At 47.5% G+C, this 19454-nt stretch overlaps 1 protein-coding gene across 1 annotated transcript in view; it reads right to left on the bottom strand.

Annotated features, from left to right (window-relative positions):
* Nucleotides 1-823: 823 nt before the first annotated feature.
* ANKRD33B (ankyrin repeat domain 33B) overlaps nucleotides 824-19454 on the bottom strand; it is an 80077-nt gene continuing 61446 nt past the window's right edge. Inside the window, exons 3-4 of the mRNA XM_061187653.1 lie at nucleotides 10979-11119; nucleotides 824-1683 (exon numbers count right to left, since the gene is read on the bottom strand). Of these exons, the coding sequence (XP_061043636.1) occupies nucleotides 854-1683; nucleotides 10979-11119 (971 nt within the window). The 3' untranslated portion in view covers nucleotides 824-853. The remainder of the gene's footprint in view (nucleotides 1684-10978; nucleotides 11120-19454) is intronic.

Genomic DNA, 19454 nt, shown 5'->3' with positions numbered 1-19454 from the left:
AATATGTTCAAGACTTTGTATACAGTTTATCTAAAATCCCTTGCTTAAAATGAGTTTAGTTCTAGCAATAAATACATGCTTCTCTACGCAGTCTCCTACTTTGACAACTGGGTTTTCATCATTTTTTAGCACTGGATGTACAAGGAAATCTGATTCCTCTATCTTACTTGATCATTTTGCTGTAAAGTAAATGCCTCCATCAAATGGAAAGAAATATTCTGCATCACTTAATCCAATTAAGAACATGTGGTGCTCATGGGCACCCACATGAGATGGAAAGGCAAAGACCCAAACAAACAGCAAAAGGGGGGAGAATGCCACAAATTCTGTGTGAAATCATAGAGATATCACAAGTAATTATTGCTAGAAACGGTACTTTAAACAAAGGGTCTTCAGACAAATGCATTAAAACCATCCTAAGTACAAAGAGCCCCATCTCTGTATGGGGCTGGTAAAGTGCTGCACATTTGACTGTGATTAAAAATACAAAATTATACAGAAAATGCCCTTCTGAAATTTCTTAACTGAGGTTCTAAAGATAAACTTTTAGGTAAAACGCCCACTAAGTGTACTGACTGCTAGGGGAACTGGTTTTAGGCAAATCGATTAGTGCTATGCCCAATTCACTCTTGGGTGCAGCCTGAACAAACACAAACGTTTTCTCGGGCCCGAAGGAGCCTGCGGGCACAGGGACGTGTGGTGCGTAAAAGGCAAGGGCCGGGCGGAGGCGCTTCCTTCCCAGGGAGGAGCCCACCCAGCCTCCCCGCCACCTCCTCTGGGGCTCCGGGCAGCATCTCATCCCTGGCCGGGCTCTGCGTCCTGTCTCCCCCACCCAGACACACACCCCCCCGCCTCACGTCCTTTTCCTCCAGGACGGTGCCCGCTTCTCCTTCTGCGCCGTGGCCAGTCGCTGCTTCTCTGCCTCTTCCGCCTTCCTTCTTTCCTCCCTGGCCTCCTTGTACCGCCACTTGGGGAGCTGCAGGTGGCCGCTGTCCTTGGTGCTGCCCTTCGCCGCCCGCTCGGGCTGGAAGGCGGGCGCGGGCGCCTTGCTGACGCGCACCTTGGGGATGACCACGCCCGGCCGCACGCTGCTCCGTCGCAGCAGCTGCAGGGACAGGAGGCTGGCCTTCCGCGGGGCAGCTGGCAGCTGGGACGACGTGGAGCTGGCTCGGGGGGCGCCCTCTCTGGAGAGCCCCGCGGCCTGGGAGGTCCGGAATCGCTGCTCGGTGCCCTCCGCTTTGTCCCTCTCTTGGGCTTGCGTGTCCAGGTCCCCCCGTGCCGCCAGGATTTCCTGCACCGCCAGCCGCCTTTTCCCCACACAGGGGGGGTCCTCGGGGCACATGGTCTGGCAGACGACGGCCACGGCGGGGCTGTAGAGACTCGTGGTCATCCTGACCATGTGGTCCAGGACGCCCCCATCCTCCAGGCCTTGGCGCAAGCGGGAGGTCAGTATGGACCGCACAAACTCGGTGAGCCTCTGCAAGCAGTTCTTGGAGCCCGCAGGCTTCGGACCCGCCTCGGGGGCCAGCGGCAGCTCTGGCTTGTACTGATCCCCAAACTGCTCTGGGCAGGGTCGCTCCAGCAGCCTCTGGATGACGTGGACCGCTTCAAACCGTCCCGTGTAAGTAGCCCACTCCTGAGACGACATCCCGCGGTGAGGGTCCCTGGCGTGGACATCTGCCCCTGAAAACCGCAAAGTAGAAACAGGAATGGGTGGATGCAATAAGACCGCCCTTCCACAGGCAGAAAACGAAAAGACGGTGGAATGGATCAAAGGCGAAACTTCCAAAACCTTCTAACAAGACTCTACCCTGGAGCTGGGCCACCTGGATGAACCCACACCTGACCGACACCTGTTGCGTTTACTATTGTAACACAACCGACCTTTAAGTGCTCCACTTAATGGTTTATCTTTCCTAAATAAAACCCCCTAAACTCAGCACCTAAATCGTGGAATTTTTTTATAGAAATAAGATTTCATGGCTTTCCAGCAATGGAGACACAATCAGACCACAAAGGTGCTTTGTAACACTTGGCGGATGCTACTAGAATGTTCTAAAAATACTAACAGTAACTCACAGGCAAAGCATTCAGTGTCCTATTTATTTATCATCTCCCTTTTTCCTCCAAGATCTCTTGTGGGGACGATTATGGTTCTTGTCTTACAGGAAACGTGTGGTCCTTCACTTTTCGTGCTGGTGGTTAGTTGGTCATGGGTCGTGGGCTTCTCCAGGACAGAGGCAGTTTAAGCAAAAACTTAGTCATTTTTGCTTCCTTAACACATATAGTTCTGGCTGGTAGGAGGCATGCATTTAATAAATGTTTGTTACAGAATGGATGGTGGTCCCAGTGGCTGAGGGCACTGCTGGAGACCTCGAAGCTGGTAAGAGAGAAGTGCTCAGACCTGGGTCCTGACCCTCAGCTGCCTGCACTTCCCACCACCCTGCAGGGGGGCTCTTCCTCTGTGACACTTTTCTGTGTCAACAGGGCCAGGGTCTAGTACTCAGGGACTTAATCCAGCACTAATCCAGGTGCGCTGTGAAGGTGTTTTGTAGGCGCGGTAGCATCCACAACTGGTTGACTTTAAGTCCAGATTACCACCCAAAATGTGGGTGAGCCTCGTCCAAGGTCTTAGGAGCAAAAGTTAAAGTTTCCTGGAGAAGAAAGAATTCAGCCTGAAGACTGCAGCATCCACTCCTGCCCAAGTCTCCAGCCCGCTGGCCTGTCCTACAGATTCCGGGCTTACCAACCCCCCAAATCACGTGAGCCAATTCCCTAAAATAAATCTCGTAATATATATCTCCCATCGGTTATGTCTTTCTGGAGGACAGAGGCTGCATCTCCTACATCCTCACGGTCTCCCTTACACTGGTCACTTCCTTAATCTCCTCCATACCAGCCACTGCCCCCTCTTAATATTGCAAAGTTAAACTTCAGCTCAACTTGATGAAATGTTCATAAGTTTCAGCTTGGTAGTAAAATAGAAATTAATCAGGGATTGCTGTTCAATTAATCTTGGTCCAATCTCAGCCGAATATACAGTTAAAAATCGTTCAGGATTTCAAGTCCCATTAGTCATATTTCCACTGGCAAAGCAATGTGGGAAGTAGGGCAATTATCTAGTCTACCCAGGGACCAGGCCAGGCAGAAGCTTCTGCATTTGCATCCCACACAGACCGGGGTGTCCAACATGCGATGGCTGGTGAATACGAATAAGAGCAGCAGGGGGTCTCAGCGACTTCCCTGCCCCATAGCCCTCAATGGCCCCATGGCCAAGGCAGACCCAGCTCACCTGAGCTCACCCGGTAATGCTCTTAATTCTGTGACACGTTAAAGAACATATTAAAAGAGTGGTAATTATTGGGAACTGGAAATCAGGATGGAACTCATTAGCTACAGTACAATTTATAAACGGACTGAAATGAAAAGGGGGCAGTAAAAATGTCATTGCAAAAAATAGATGACACATTAAAACTTAATTCGTTGCACGTCACTTAAAAAAGGAGCAAACTGAAAAATTAAAATCTTAATGAACGCTGCTTGAAAGAGACATTTTTCAAATGCTAATGGAAAACTAAAGGAACAGCTGTCAAAAGTTGAGTGCGCCTCTTCCTTTTCAAAATCATCTTGGAAAATACAAACACTGTAAAGAACAGAGGCCCTTCTGACTGTAATGCAGCTCAAGAATCTGAGTCATGCTATAAACGAGGGATTCACTTCCTTAAGAAAGTACTATTAAGGGTAATATTAAAGGCCTGGGCATAGTCATTAAATCATGAAAGGCAAGTACTGATGATTAGCACGTTATACTTATATCTTTCAGAGAATACGGAGCACCTCTGACAGGCCAAAGTACCCATCGCCTGCCCAAGAGACGATCGGCATCCTCATCCCCCCACCCCATGTTGTTTCGCCCAGGACTCCAGCCGTGCAAAGGCTGGGCTCCTGCCAATGAGTCCATTTGCTGCCACGTTGAGTGCTGTGAGCTGTCTATACAGAATCCTCTATTTTATTCAAGGCAGCAACTACTCAGTTCTAGGCAATGCATCATGACTGGTCTAACCCTGAGTTTCAAAACTTGGCAATACTGACATTTGGGGCCAGATAACTGTTTTGGGGATTGTAGGGCTTTTAACAGCATCCCTGTTCTCTGGGCACTAGATGCCAGTAGCACTCCACCAGTTGTGACAACCAAAAATGTCCCCTGGGGGATCACACACATCCCCACCCCATCGAGGATTATAGTTCTAACCTCGATGACCTGCCATCTTGTTCCTCATTCCCCCAGCCTCCCTTAGTGAGCCCCAAAGAGAAGGCTGTTGCACCCTGATCGAAGGGACCGATGAACCTGAGGCCTGGAGCTCTGGTGACCATCGTGCAATCATGAGGTGACCAGTCAACACACTGGCAGGTGGTTGGGGGGCCGTGTGGAGCTGAGTGGACGAGAGGAAGAAACCTGGGTCTGTGACGTCCTCACGGAGTCCAGGGCCAAGCTCTGCACGGTGACTTCCAGTGAGGTGAGACAGACAGACACCTGCTTTCTTTAAGCCACTGTCAAGTCAGGATTTCTGTTACTGGAAGCAGAACGCACCCTAAAAGGCACTAAAGGAAAACAATCTACCTTCCGTTGATCATTCTTAGGACGCTTTCCCCCAACAGTCAAGGCCAGGTCCATGGGACCAGCAGGAGGCAGGCAGAGCCCAGGGTGCGTCACTTCCTTTCCTATTTATCTATAAGCCCCCATCCCCATGTTATCTACCCTTCAGAGCCCCAATCTGGTCCCCCTCCTGCCGAGAGACCCTTCTGGTCACGTTAGATAGTTAGACATGAGCAGGTCCCTGCCCCATCCTGGACGGGGTCATCTTTCCCTCCCCCACCTGGACACTGGTGATTAGAACATGCCCAGAGAGCCTCCCTTTTGTGGTCAAGCACCGTTAAGTCTCCAGCCTTATCAACACCAAACAAGATAAAACCGCCAGCACAGGTTGGTGAAGGCATAGCAAGACCTAAAAGGTAACTCAGAGTAACCCGGGGTTCATTACGCTGTGTTTGTAATAAATTAGCGTTGCGGTTTCTGCACCCATCACCCTCCTGTGGGTTTTGCTCGGGTGCCTGTGGGTAAGCGCCTGCGCAGAAGGAAGAAGTTATGTAACCTAAAGCTGTCAATCAGCTTGGCAGTCAAATGATGCAGGACCTGAGGGGCTTTCCGCCACTCTGAAAAACGAACCCCAGCCCTACCGCGGGGCTGCTTCCAGTTTCCAAACAACCCCGCGCCCCTTCTCTCTCTCCGGAGTGTACTTTTGCTTTGCTTAATAAAACTCTTGCTGCTTAAAACTGCTCTATGTCTCTGGACTGAATTCTTTCTCTTCGGGAGGACGAGAACTGAGGGACTCGCCATTTTCCGCCGGTGACAGTCACACAAGACCACTGTGGACCGGTCCTTACAGGCCCCCTCCTGTGCTGTCTCTGGCCTGTATCTTGGGCACTTCGGGGATAATCAGGATGCAGGGTCACAGGGAAGAGCCCTTGAAGGGGGTGGGGCGGGTGATCCCACCCTACCCTCAGGCATTTCAGTCTTTCAGAGGGTCTCAGCAGGGCGCAAGCCCACAGCCTGCAGGGTAGCCAGCTAATGAGCTCACACGGGTTCGTTTTCCAGTCTTCCCAATCTGGCTTCCTTATCCCTGACCGGCTTGCAGGGGTGACTTTCCAGAACAACCACTTGCCCCCTTGTCTCACGGTTGGCTCTCGTGGGTGCCCAAGCTAAGACAGTGCCCTTGGTGATATGAAATGCCTGATTTTTAGCCCTTTCTCTGCCTAATAACTTGACACTATTCCAACTTAGTCACAGAAAATTCATGTTTTCCTCTATAGACAGAAAGAAACCTCTCTGGTGGTATCATATCCTTCGGCTTTCCAGAAACACAGAGTCAGGGCTTGCCTAAGGCAAGGATGAACACACAATGTACAGCGGGAGTGCCTCTACTCTCTGTTCATGAAACGAGCCTCCTACACCTTCCTTTCTGTCTGCTTTGTTGCCCGGAATCCCAGGGAGGTTCAAGGCTTCCGTTTGCTTGTTTTTGCTCCCCAAGTGCCGCAGCAATGACACCAACACCTCCGGTATGAGAGCCAGCTCCCTTACGCCAGTCTGGAACCTGCCAGCCTCCACCGGGCTCTGCTTCTCTTCAGAGATAGTCACGGCTTCCCTCATACGGCTTCGCAGAGCCATTTATTAAATACACCTGTCACTTGGGGGCATTAATATTCCACTGAATTAACAAGGCTCTGCAGCCCTATCCCCAACCCCTGGGATCTCATCAGCAGAGCTGACGTTACTCCTCGGGAAGCCAAAAACCAAACAGCCAATAAATCAGCTGTTCAGAACTTGGTTTTATATATATATATATATATATATATATATATATATATATATATATATATATTTTAAATTTATTTATTTAATTTATTTGTTTTTGGCTGCGTTGGGTCTTCGTTGCTGTGCGTGGGCTTTCTCTAGTTGCGGTGAGCAGGGGCTACTCTTCGTTGTGGTGCACGGGCTTCTCATTGCGGTGGCTTCTCTTGTTGTGGAGCATGGGCTCTAGGTACGTGGGCTTCAGTAGTTGTGGCCCACGGGCTTAGTTGCTCCGCGGCATGTGGGATCCTCCCGGACCAGGGCTCGAACCCGTGTCCCCTGCATTGGCAGGTGGATTCTTAACCACTGAGCCACCAGGGAAGCCCGAGAACTTGGTTACAATTTTATTAAAAGCCTGAGTTCTGGTAATTCTGACACTATTTCGTTCTGCCCAACAAGGTAAGATAAGAGCTGATATGCACCTACAGGTTATGAACTATTGGAAAATCTAAACAGTTTGGGGGGCATTCGATTCAATGATTCATTATTTCCAAAAGGAAATAGTTCTTATTGAATATTATGAAACTGCAACTCGGAAATTCAACCCAGGTGCAGAAAGACACTCAGGTTCAGAAGAACACGGCCCTTGAAAAAACGAGAATGAGACACACAGTTTTATCCTAACTATTAATATGTAGTAATGCTCGTGCCTTTTGCTTTTAAAATGATCACAGGACGACCTGATTCTGTAAACATCAATCCAAAAGAAATGCCCAGATTTTAGGATCTTTACAGGCTTAGTTTTTCTTAATATTGATAAATCCAAACGGAAATAAGAAGACTTTAAAATATTGTTGCAAATTGTTTAAACATTTCAGCAAGTATCCTATTGCTATGTACCAAACCCAGGAAAGGCATTCAATCACGTATTGTTTTTTCTTTTAAAACATACACACTCATCTGTAAGAAGAAAATGTGACCCACTTTCCTGGGAAAAAGTATAACGTAACTTAGTGGCAATAGTAACAAATGAAAATATTCTATAAGTTAAACAATAAAAGCCTTAGAGGGCAGCTCAAAAGCTCCCTGAAAAAGGTGTGTCAGATTTTCTTTTCACTTTTCCCTTCATTTCCCATTTACATTAGTTATATCAGTGGTTTTCAACAAGAGGCCACTTTCCCACTAGGGGACGTTTGGCAATGTCTGGAGATATTTTTGGTCATCAAAACGGGGGGGTGCTACAGTCACCTAGTGGGCAGAGGCCAGGGATGCTGCTAAACATCCTACAACCCACAGGCCAGCCCGACCACGAAGAATTATCTGGCCCCAAACATCAACAGCGCCAAGATTAAGAAACCTGAGTCACCCTCCATAAGAAAGTTTAAGCACCTGATCACAGGGATATTTTCAAAAGGAAAAATACACCATAGTTTTTCACTCATTTAACAAATAGTAGTGAACACATAAAGTCACCAATAACAATGACAACCAGCAATGACTGATGGCTTCCTCCATGCCAGGCGAGCCCCCGAGAGCTGTCAAGTGTGAACTCACTCAATCCACATCATGACCTCCTGCAGTAACTACTGACATTCACCGAATTTTATAGAAGAAACAGGCCCATAGCAGGAGGTGACTGGCCCTGGGTATAGAGAGGCTGAATGGTGGGGCTGGAATTTGAAACCAGGGGTCCTGATTTCTAAGTTAGTTCTATTGGCCATTTTGCTATGACCAGGTACAGTTCAGGAACGGAGGCACTAGAGGTCTGCACTCATGTGGATTATTCTAGACTTTGATGGGGTTGTGCTCACGTTGACGGGAACAGGACAGGTAGGGTATATAAAACCGAATGCCAAATTTGTTATCCAAATAACTAAGGGAAAAGAAAAAAAACACATTAGCATTGAACACACTGCCCTCAAGCAGGCCCATCTCTCGCGAGATCTGAAAGGTTTCTGTGATCTGTAAATGCCTGAAATCTCTACCAGACTCAGGGAAAAAAATGACAGCAAAGCCCATGCACGGTCCAGACTGATTATAAGGCAATTAATCTGAAAACAAGAGGGTTTGTAATTCAAATTAATTCATTGGGGAAAATGCCTGGATTGACATCGAAAGTTTTTGGTTGTAAAAGTGAATTGCTAATTTACACTCAATTATATCTAGATCCAGAAGCAGTAAAAGCAGATGAAGCTCCCCCCAAAACGCAAAAGCATCCTAATCACCATTAAATTAGGAGGAACCATCCCTCCCTGATGTCATTGATAAACCCTGTGGAAACGGCTAACTCACTTTAAAAAAATGAAACTGTCACTGAGTCAAAAGCACAACCAATGAGATTAATTTTAATTAGGATCTTTTTTAATTCCAAGAAGGTTTTCATCTTCGAAGCCTCTGTCTTCACTTACTGAATTTACTTTTCTTACAGCATCCCCTAAAACACTTCAGTTAAAGCACGAGAAAAAAACAATCCAAAGTAGGTTTGTAACAAATCCTGTAACCCCAGTCTAATCACAAGGAAAAAGACAGATGGGCTCAGGTTAGGGGACCAGTGTTCATTGGCCAGTGTCAAGACCAAGTCATGAACAAGGCATGAAGACTGAGCAACTTCTGGGGACCAGAGTAGACTGGGGACATGTGACAACTCAGTGTGGGAGCCTGGCTGGGATGCTGGAACAGAAAGGGGCCATCTGTGGAAGAACTGGTGACATCTGGATAAAGTCTGGACTTTAGTGACTTGTATTGTGCAGTTCCTGCCTCTCGGTAAGATGCTAACATGGTCGGGGGGCCGTGCTGAGTCGGGGCTCTGTGGGTGCTCTCTCTACTATCTCTGTCGCTTTTCCACACACCTAAAATTATCCCCAAATGAAGGTTTATTTACAAAAAGAAGCAAGTTGTCTAAACAGAGCTACTAGCCCAGGCTGGTGCCTGGAAGGATTTTAACGTGGTCCTCAAGATACTGAGACGGGAGGGGATGCCGCCTCTCTGGGAGCTCGTAGGGCCAAGCAAGACCGGCTGAACCCAGTGCCAAGAACAAAAACAAAATAAACTAAGATAATGAAATTAAATAACGGCGACAACAGCATCTCCCACTGTTTGAGATGCTCCCTCTGCGCCTGACCCTGGGTGTGTGCTTCACATACATTTTCTCATTTTATTGTCAGAATAACCCAGTGAGGTCGTGCCCTAACAATGATCACTGATTCCATTTTAGAGTGAGGCGGAAAACAGCTAGAGATTAGTCGCAAGGAATTCAGCTCAGTAATTCCTTAAATATGTGTAGCCCCAGAGAGTTTACAAAGTGATGTATTTCATCCTCAGGGAGGTGGGGAAGAAGTCATTACTCCCATTTCACAGATGAGGACAGAGAGGCTCAGAGGAGGGGCTTCCCTCAAGATGATGAAGCCAAAAGGGCAAGGGGGGCCTGCCGTGCTGGCCCAGCCTGAGAACATTCCACTGTGATGCCGGCCAGAAAGAAACTGCCCTACACGGAGACCAAGACCCCTAAAACCGAGTCCCACGCCCGCAATTTATGATGAACCTCTCTACCCAAAACTTTAATCCCTTTCTTGTCCCACTCCTGTTCTCCTCAGGATTGATGCACATCAAAGAAAAGGGGGGATTGAAACCGAGCAGGACCCTGTGAGGCCTTCCCGGGTGCAAAAGCCCATCCGTGTCCCCTGTTTCTTGTTTGTAGAAAAAAGGCTTTTGTCTCCTAGGCCTTCCTCGAGTTCCAAAGAGCAGACTTAAGCTGTTAATGACCAGGACAACAGAATCACAGGACTCCTAGTTCCTCCTGAAGGGATATAGGTGACAGTCTGGTGCATATCTTTGAGTTGTTCTGCAGAAACTAAGACCCCCTCCCAGTGGAGGAGGGTCACTCTATGCTGACCACAAGCACTCGATCCCAGACCGGCTGGAACCCGAAGGTTGATGATTGAGATTCCTGAAGCATCACCCTGTTACCTCACCCACCAGCCGATCAGAAGATCAACAAGCTGGTCAGGCAACCTACGACCCTCTCTCCTAACACTGTCTTTAAAAACCGTTTCCTAAAAGCCATCGGGAGGTTCAGGTCTTCTGAGCATAAGCTGCCGGTACTCCTTGCTTGGTGCCCTGCAAATAAACCCTTACTTTGCTGCGAATACCGGCCGTCATTCGAGTATGGCTTTCTGCACTGCAGGCACACGAGCCCTTGCTCAGTTACAACATCACATGACCACGTGACTCCACCCACCAGCAAGTGGACACCCGGGAGGGCTCCTGGGCCGACCCTGCCATCCCTTTGCCCACCTTCAATAGGACCATCTTGCCGGCGTCAAGACCAGAGCACACGTTTGTGAAGAACAAACGCAGGCAGGAGGAGGCTAGGGGGCGAGGAAACAGGAGGGCTGGCCTACGGGGTGACCAGTGCTGTGGCCTCCCACCCACCCTGAAAGCAGGAGCTTTGGTTTTTGTTTCAACTCGGATGATGACAGCCATACATCTCAACAAAGAAACATTTCTTTGCTGCATCCACTAGGCTTGGTTTCTATGGGGGGCATTCATCCCTTCAACACATATTCTTTAAAGGAGCCAACTCAGCATTTCCCGGGACCCTGGGACTGCATGGGACAGGTGGGGACGTACCTGCTAGCATCAGGGCTCGGATGCACTCCGTTCGGCCCTGCATGGCGGCTTTCATCAGGGCCGTGAACCCAAACACGTTCCTCCTTTCAAGGTCAAGACCGGGGAAATAGTTCAACAAGTAGTTGGTGATGGTGACGTGCCCTGCAAAGAGAAATGCACACATGTATGGACCACACTCCACAAAGAGCGGGCATTCCAGCGGCCTTCCTACACAGAGGGAAACGTGGCATGGTCTGCCGCTCTGGGGTGTGTGTGTGTGTGTGTGAGTGTGTGTGTGAGAGAGAGAGAGAGAGAGAGAGAGGGAGCCTTCTGAGCGGTGATAGGGTGGCAGTGTGCACTGGCATATCCTGTTGTTATGATGATGAGATGAAGACTTTCTCCTCCCCGAGGCTCTGGAGCTCTGGGAAATGGCTCCGAGGTTCATCTTCTGTTTTGCATCGGCATCTCCTGCTGGGCGCCGACGCATCCAGGGCCTCTCCTCTCTCTCTCTCTCTCACACACACACACACACACACACACAGAGGCAGGGAACCCAGGCAGTATTGCTACCCAGACCCTTATCCATAAACCCAAGCAGGTAAGAATATTCATTTCAGAATACAGATTTCTCCCCTTTATCGCCTCGCACTTCCAAAAAAGGGCCTGATTTTCTGCTCACTCCCAGAGGGTTTTCAAAAAGCCCACGCACTCTTGGATAGCGGTGAATAAGGAGAACCTCACGTAAGCAGGTGTTCCCAGGATGCTCCTGGTTCACCCAGAGAAAGGTCCTCAAACGACGCTTGTGCCACATAAAGAGGCTCTGGGGTCAAATGCCCATGCTGCCCGAAGCCCACTGGCCACATTTATTAAGTCCTCGAGTGAAATGACACGCCACCCTCCCCCCCGAGACTCTTTAGTCCCTTAGAGCAGGGTCCCAACCTTGGCACTCTTGACACCTGGGGCCGGATTATTCTTTGCTGTAGGGCTGTTCTGTGCAGTGTGGGACGGCTAGCAGCATCCCTGGGCTCTACCCACTAGATGCCAGTAGCTACCATACCCCTCCTCCCTCCCAGGTATGACAACCAAAAATGTGTCCAGACGTTGCCAAATATCCCCTGTGGCGGCAAAATCACCCCTGCTGAGAGCCACTGTCCTAGAGGCTCAGATTTCACTGTTTCAGGACCAAGGTGGAAGATGGCTTCCTCTCCTGCGCACCTTCTCCCTGACCCCTGACCCGCCAGCCTGCCTCTTGGTTGCCATTTCCATCCTGGCCCTAACCGTGACGGCTAACACACCTCGGGAGGGTGGGCAGTCTGCAGAAGCTCTCACCCGAGCCTGGCTGGAGGGCCTGCGGACCCAGCCTCCATCCTTACACGCCGAGGACTGGCTCGGAAATGCCGCCGTCATCCCCACCCCATGCATGTCCCCCGGAAGCCCCACTGTCAGGGCTGCAGGTGTGACGCCTGGTGGACACTGCACTGCGACTTCTGCTGCTAACTGGGCACCACCAGCTGCTCGCAGGGAGGCCTGTGCACCATGGAGAAGCCCGGACCCCTGAGGCTCCGTCCCCGGCTGCTATCAGGAAGCGCACTGGGTGAGACTGGACACGTGGCAGAGGACGTGAGGCCTCCTCCGGACGACGGGCAGCCATGGGACACAAGGAGCTCCCGAGATGCAGCCCCCCCTTGCCCTGCAGACTCGGAGGCGGAGGGCGCGGAGGCCCCCAGCACAGCAGCGTGGAGACCCCACCCCTCCCCTGCTGCAGCGACGTCGCCTGGGCCTCCATCCGGGTCCTGCCAGTGCTGTGCACGCCCACCAGTAACTCCTCCCACCGCGGGAGCTCCGTCCCCCCATCGCTCGCCGACCGAGACAGACAGAGTGCAGGCGGGGCCCCAGTTACCCTCCTTGAATGGCACCCAGACACTGCAGGCTGCTGGCCAAGCAACAGTGCATCCTTCTCCTCAACTTCCAAGTTAAAAACGAAACAAGCAACAGAAACTAGAGTGTGGGCTCCTCCAGAAGCAGTGTTGTCCCCTCACCATGGGCCTCAGCCCACCTCCTGAACTCATCGCAAAAATCATGCAGCTTTCTGACTTTCTGAGATAAGCACTGACTAATATGATTGTGTCAGGGGGTTAGCAAGCCAGAAGCAAACGGGTGGGACCTTCCCGCTCTGTGACTCACAGGTTCCAACCAGCAGCTGACGCTGTTTGAGTCATTCACACCACTTCGCTTTCTGCTCTCCTTTACAGAGCACACCCCCGCCAGGGGAGGATGCTGGCTGTCAGGTGACCAAAGCAGCTTAACTGCTCTAAACTGTTGGAGCAGGGGCGGGGGAGGGGAGTCCTTTGATCTCAGTTGGGTTTGTCGTCCAGCTAAACACTCTGCAGCACCTGTCAGTTAGATTTAGCCAGGGTCATAGTGAAACGAATTGCAATTCGTTTGGAGCCGTTTCTTTAGACGTGAAAGAGCGTGGCCACTGCATTTTCAGCACGATGTCCTTTGCACCGACATATCCTAAACACTCTGAAGAGGCGGGGAGAGAAAAAACTGACAATCCACAAAACAAACGGCCCATTATACAGATCTGTTCTGCATGTTACGTAGAGATCAGAAAAACCAACGTGCAGTCCACTCGTTCTGACTACTGACTACAGGCTCGAGCTGTCAGTGACCCATGAAATCACTCTCAGCTCCCCACTGGCTTTCCCAGGATGACAGAACAGTACCTGTTAGCACGGGACAACCTCGCTCAACTGAAATCAAGGATGGACCCAGTGCTGCTAAGAATGAATAGATACTAAGGCCAGGATAGACAATTAACCAAAAGGAGCTTTTTTCTTTTTCTTCAGTAAGATAGATAGATAAATGATTGATAGATAGATAGATAGATGGATGATAGGAAGAACACAGCCTTCCTTGCATAACAGAATGTGCCCCATATGGAAATCTACTTTGAATCTAGTCCAACTTTGACCGTATGGAATAGGATTTGGTTCCTGAAGTCCTCAGAGTGGACTTAACGAGTGGGCTGACCACACAGAGCTAAAGGACATCCTCCACCGACCCCATGAGCCTTACCCTGCCTAAGAGAAGGGCTTAAGCGGCCCAGGGAATAAGTTAATTCTTGATGACATAACTTCAGTGGAGTAACTAAATGGCCATGCAGACAGAGAACTGAGTACTTAAGAGAGCTGGCTCTGAGAACACCCAAATTCAAGCTCCCAGCCTGCCACTTAAAATCTGGGTGAGCCTGGGGAGGTAGGTCAACTTCACTGAGTCTCTGTTTCCACATCTGGAAAATGGGAGATAATATCAACCTCACAATTGTGAAAATGACAGGAGATAAAGGTGTTGTATAAAAAGGGCCTAACAGACAAATTTCTGGGCAGAAAAACTCCAAATAACTTATGCACTTGCTCCACTCCCAAGGAGGTGACACATAAGCACCCACTCGTTCTCTTGTGGGCTGTGCACAGAGACTCCCCTCCAAAGAGTAGACTATGTTGGGGATGGCGGTGGAGTGGTAATCTCACAAGAGAGAAGTGTGGCCAACATGACCTCAGCTTGGTGATCAGGGTCAACGGTCATGTCCAGAGCTTGTGCCGACAAAGATTCTTTGCCTGATCAAACTTCAGTCAGGCTCCGGAACCTTCTCCCCAGGCCCATCTGTGCCCTTCCTTGTAAAATCTCCTTTTAGCAAGATCCCTGCTGATAAGTCAGTTTAACGAGAACCACCCTCATCCCCACTGTGCTATCTGGTCATTCCTTATCCTCCACCAGCCCCCAGGTGACATCCGATCACCCTGGCCTGTCTTCCGCAAGAATCTTGTTAGGTAGGTTTGGCCGGAATCTCCCTGATGTTTCCTCTTAGTCATTTCCCGTCCCCAGACCCCCACCCTGCTCCTTGGCTATAAACACCCACGAATCCATGCTGCAATTGGAGTTGAGCTTACCCTCTCCCCTGGTGCAAAATCCCACTGTGATGGTCCTCATACCTATCAAGATGATTTTTGAATAAAGTCTGCCTGACCATCTCTAACAGATGTCATTGAACATTTCTTTTTCTTTAACAAATCCCTTCATATGATGTCATGAAAACGGCACTTTCCTCGTAGTCCTCCTTTGAAAAACCCGCAACTCCACTCTAATCATGCAAAAAACACCAGACACACACAAATTGAGGGACACTCTACCTGACAAGTACCTGACAAGCACTCCCCAGACTGTCAAAGTCATAAAGTCTGAGAAACTGTCACAACTAAGAGGAGCAGAAGGGGACATGACAACAAAATGTCACATGGGATCCTAGCTGGGATCTTGGAACAGAAAAAGGACGTTAGGGGAAAACTGAGGAAGTCTGAATAAAAAAATGGACTTGAGTTAATAACAAAAATGCATTGAGGAGATGGGTTCAAGATGGCAGAGTACAAGGACATGCGCTCACTCCCTCTTGCGAGAGCACCGGAATCACAACTAACTGCTGAACAGTCATCGACAGGAAGACACTGGAACTCACCAAAAAAGATACCCCACATCCAAAGACAAAGGAGAAGCCACAATGAGATGGCAGGAGGGGCGCAATCACAATAAAAATCAAATCCCATAACTACTGGGTGGGTGACTCACAAATTGGAGAACACCTAGACCACAGAAGTCCACCCACTGGAGTGAAGGTTCTGAGCCCCACGTCAGGCTTCCCAACCTGGGGGTCTGGCAACGGGAGGAGGAATTCCCAGAGCATCAGACTTTGAAGGCTAGTGGGATTTGATTGCAGGACTTCGACAGGACTGGGGGAAACAGAGACTCCACTCTTGGAGGGCACACACAAAGTAGTGTGCACATCAGGATGCAGGGGAAGGAGCAGTGACCCCATAGGAGGCTGAACCAGACATACCTGCTAGTGTTGGAGGGTTTCCTGCAGAGGCGGGGGGCAGCTGTGGCTCACCATGGGGACAAGGACACTGGCAGCAGAAGTTCTGGGAAGTACTCCTTGGTGTGAGCCTTCCCAGAGTCCACCATTAGCCCCACCAAAGAGCCGGGTAGGCTCCAGTGCTGGGCCACCTCAGGCCAAACAACCAACAGGGAGGGAACTCAGCCCCACCAATCAGCAGACAAGCAGATTAAAGTTTTACTGAGCCCTGCCCACCAGAGCAACACCCAGCTCTAACCACCACCAGTCCCTCCCATCAGGAAGCTTGCACAAGCCTCTTAGATAGCCTCATCCACCAGAGGGCAAACAGCAGAAGCAAGAAGAACTACAGTCCTGCAGCCTGTGGAATGAAAACCACATTCACAGAAAGATAGACAAAATGAAAAGGCAGAGGGCTATGTACCAGATAAAGGAACAAGATATAACCCCAGAAAAACTACTAAATGAAGTGGAGATAGGCAACCTTCCAGAAAAAGAAGTCAGAGTAATGATAGTTAAAATGATCCAGGACCTCAGAAAAAAAATGGAGGCAAAGATTGAGAAGATGCAAGAAATGTTGAACAAAGACCTAGAAGAATTAAAGAACAAACACCTAGAAGATTAAAGGACAAACAAACACAGATGAACAATACAGTAACTGAAATCAAAAGTACACTAGAAGGAATCAATAGCAGAATAACTGAGGCAGAAGAACGGATAAGGGACCTGGAAGACAGAATGGTGGAATTCACTGCCACAGAACAGAATAAAGAAGAAAGAATGAAAAGAAATGAAGACAGCCTAAGAGACCTCTAGGATAACATTAAACACAGCGACATTTGTATTATAGGGGTCCCAGAAGGAGAAGAGAGAGAGAAAGGACCCGAGAAAATATTTAGAGATTATAGTCAAAAATTTCCCTAACATGGGAAAAGAAATAGCCACACAAGAACAGGAAGCACAGAGTCCCAGGCAGGATAAACCCAAGGAGAAACATGCCGAGACACATAGTAATCAAATTGACAAAAATTCAAGACAAAGAAAAATTATTAAAAGCAACAAGGGAAAAATGACAAATAACATGCAAGGGAACTCCCATAAGGCTAACAGCTGATTGATTTCTCAACAGAAACTCTACAAGCCAGAAGGGACTGGCACAATATATTTAAAGTGATGAAAGGGAAGAACCTACAACCAAGATCACTCTACCCAGCAAGAATCTCATTCAGATTTGACAGAGAAATCAAAAGCTTTACAGACAAGCAAAAGCTAAGAGAATTCAGCACCACCAAACCAACTCTACAACAAATGCTAAAGGAACTTCTCTAGGCAGGAAACACAAGAAAAGAAAAGGACCTACAAAAACAAACCCAAAACAATTAAGAAAATGGTAATAGGAACATACATATCGATAATTACCTTAAACGTGAACGGATTAAATTTTCCAACCAAAAGACACAGGCTCGCTGAATGGATACAAAAACAAGACCCATATATATGCTGTCTACAAGACACCCACTTCAAACCTAGGGACACATACAGACTGAAAGTGAGGGGATGGAAAAACAGATTCCATGCAAATGGAAATCAAAAGAAAGCTGGAGTAGCAATTCGCATATCAGATAAAATAGACATTAAAATAAAGAATGTTACAAGAGACAAGGAAAGACACTACATAATGATCAAGGGATCAATCCAAGAAGAAGATATAACAGTTATAAATACATATGCACCCAACATAGGAGCACCTCAGTACATAAGGCAAATGCTAACAGCTATGAAGGAGGAAATGGACAGTAACACAATAGTGGGGGACTTTAACACCTCACTTGCACCAATGGACAGATCATCCAGACAGAAAATTAATAAGGAAACACAAGCTTTAAATGACACAATAGACCAGATAGATTTAATTGATATTTATAGGACATTCCATCCGAAAACAGCAGATTACATTTTCTTCTCAAGTGCACATGGAACATTCTCCAGAATAGATCAGATTTGGGTCACAAATCAAGCCTCAGTAAATTTAAGAAAATTGAAATCATACCAAGCATCTTTTCCAACCACAACACTATGAGATTAGAAATCAATTGCAGGGGGAAAAAAGTAAAAAAACATGAACACATGGAGGCTAAACAATACGTTACTAAATAACCAAGAGATCACTGAGGAAATCAAAGAGGAAATCAAAAAATACCTAGAGACAAATGACAATGAAAACATGACAATCCAAAACCTATGGGATGCAGCAAAAGCCGTTCTAAGAAGGAAGTTTATAGCAATACAATCTTATCTCAAGAAACAAGAAAAATTTCAAATAAACAATCTAACCTAACACCTAAAGGAACTAGAGAAGGTAGAACAAACAAAACCCAAAGTTAGTAGAAGGAAAGAAATCATAAAGATCAGAGCAGAAATAAATGAAATAGAAACAAAGAAAATAGCAAAGATCAATAAAACTAAAACCTGGTTCCTTGAGAAGATAAACAAAATTGATAAACCATTAGCCAGACTCATCAAGAAAAAGAGGGAGAGGACTCAAATCAATAAAATTAGAAATGAAACAGAAGTTACAACAGACACCGCAGAAATACAAAGCATCCTAAGAGACTACTACAAGCAACTCTATGCTAATAAAATGGACAACCTGGAAGAAATGGACAAATTCTTAGAAAGGTATAACCTTCCAAGACTGAACCAGGAAGAAATAGAAAACATGAACAGACCAATCACAAGTAATGAAATTGAACCTGTGGTTAAAAACCTTCCAACAAACAAAAGTCCAGGACCAGATGGCTTCACAGGTGAATTCTATCAAACATTTAGAGAAGAGCTAACACCCATCCTTCTCAAACTCTTCCAAAAAATTGCAGAGGAAGGAACACTCCCAAACTCATTCTACAAGGCCACCATCACCCTAATACCTAAACCAGACAAAGATACTACAAAAAAAGAAAATTACAGACCAATATCACTGATGAATATAGACGCAAAAATCCTCAACAAAATACTAGCAAGCAGAATCCAACAACACATTAAAAGGATCATACACCATGATCAAGTGGGATTTATCCCAGGGATGCAAGGATTCTTCAATATATGCAAATCAATCAATGTGATACACCATATTAACAAATTGAAGAAGAAAAACCATATGATCATCTCAGTAGATGGAGAAAAAGCTTTTGACAAAATTCAACACCCATTTATGATAAAAATTCTCCAGAAAGTGGGCATAGAGGGAACCTAACTCAGCATAATGAAGGCTATATATGACAAACCCACAGCAAACATCATTCTCAAGGGTGAAAAACTGAAAGCATTTCCTCTAAGATCAGGAACAAGACAAGGATGTCCACTATCACCACTATTATTCAACACAGTTTTGGAAGTCCTAGCAACAGCAATCAGAGAAGATAAAGAAATAAAAGGAATACAAATTGGAAAAGAAGAATTAAAGCTGTCACTGTTTGACATGGTACTATACATAGAGAATCCTAAAGATGCCACCAGAAAACTACTAGAGCTAATCAATGAATTTGGTAAAGTTGCAGGATACAAAATTAATGCACAGAAATCTCT

The sequence above is a fragment of the Eubalaena glacialis genome, chromosome 4, assembly GCF_028564815.1.
Source record: "Eubalaena glacialis isolate mEubGla1 chromosome 4, mEubGla1.1.hap2.+ XY, whole genome shotgun sequence".
Taxonomy (NCBI): domain Eukaryota; kingdom Metazoa; phylum Chordata; class Mammalia; order Artiodactyla; family Balaenidae; genus Eubalaena; species Eubalaena glacialis.
This window is presented reverse-complemented; position numbering and strand designations above follow the sequence as displayed.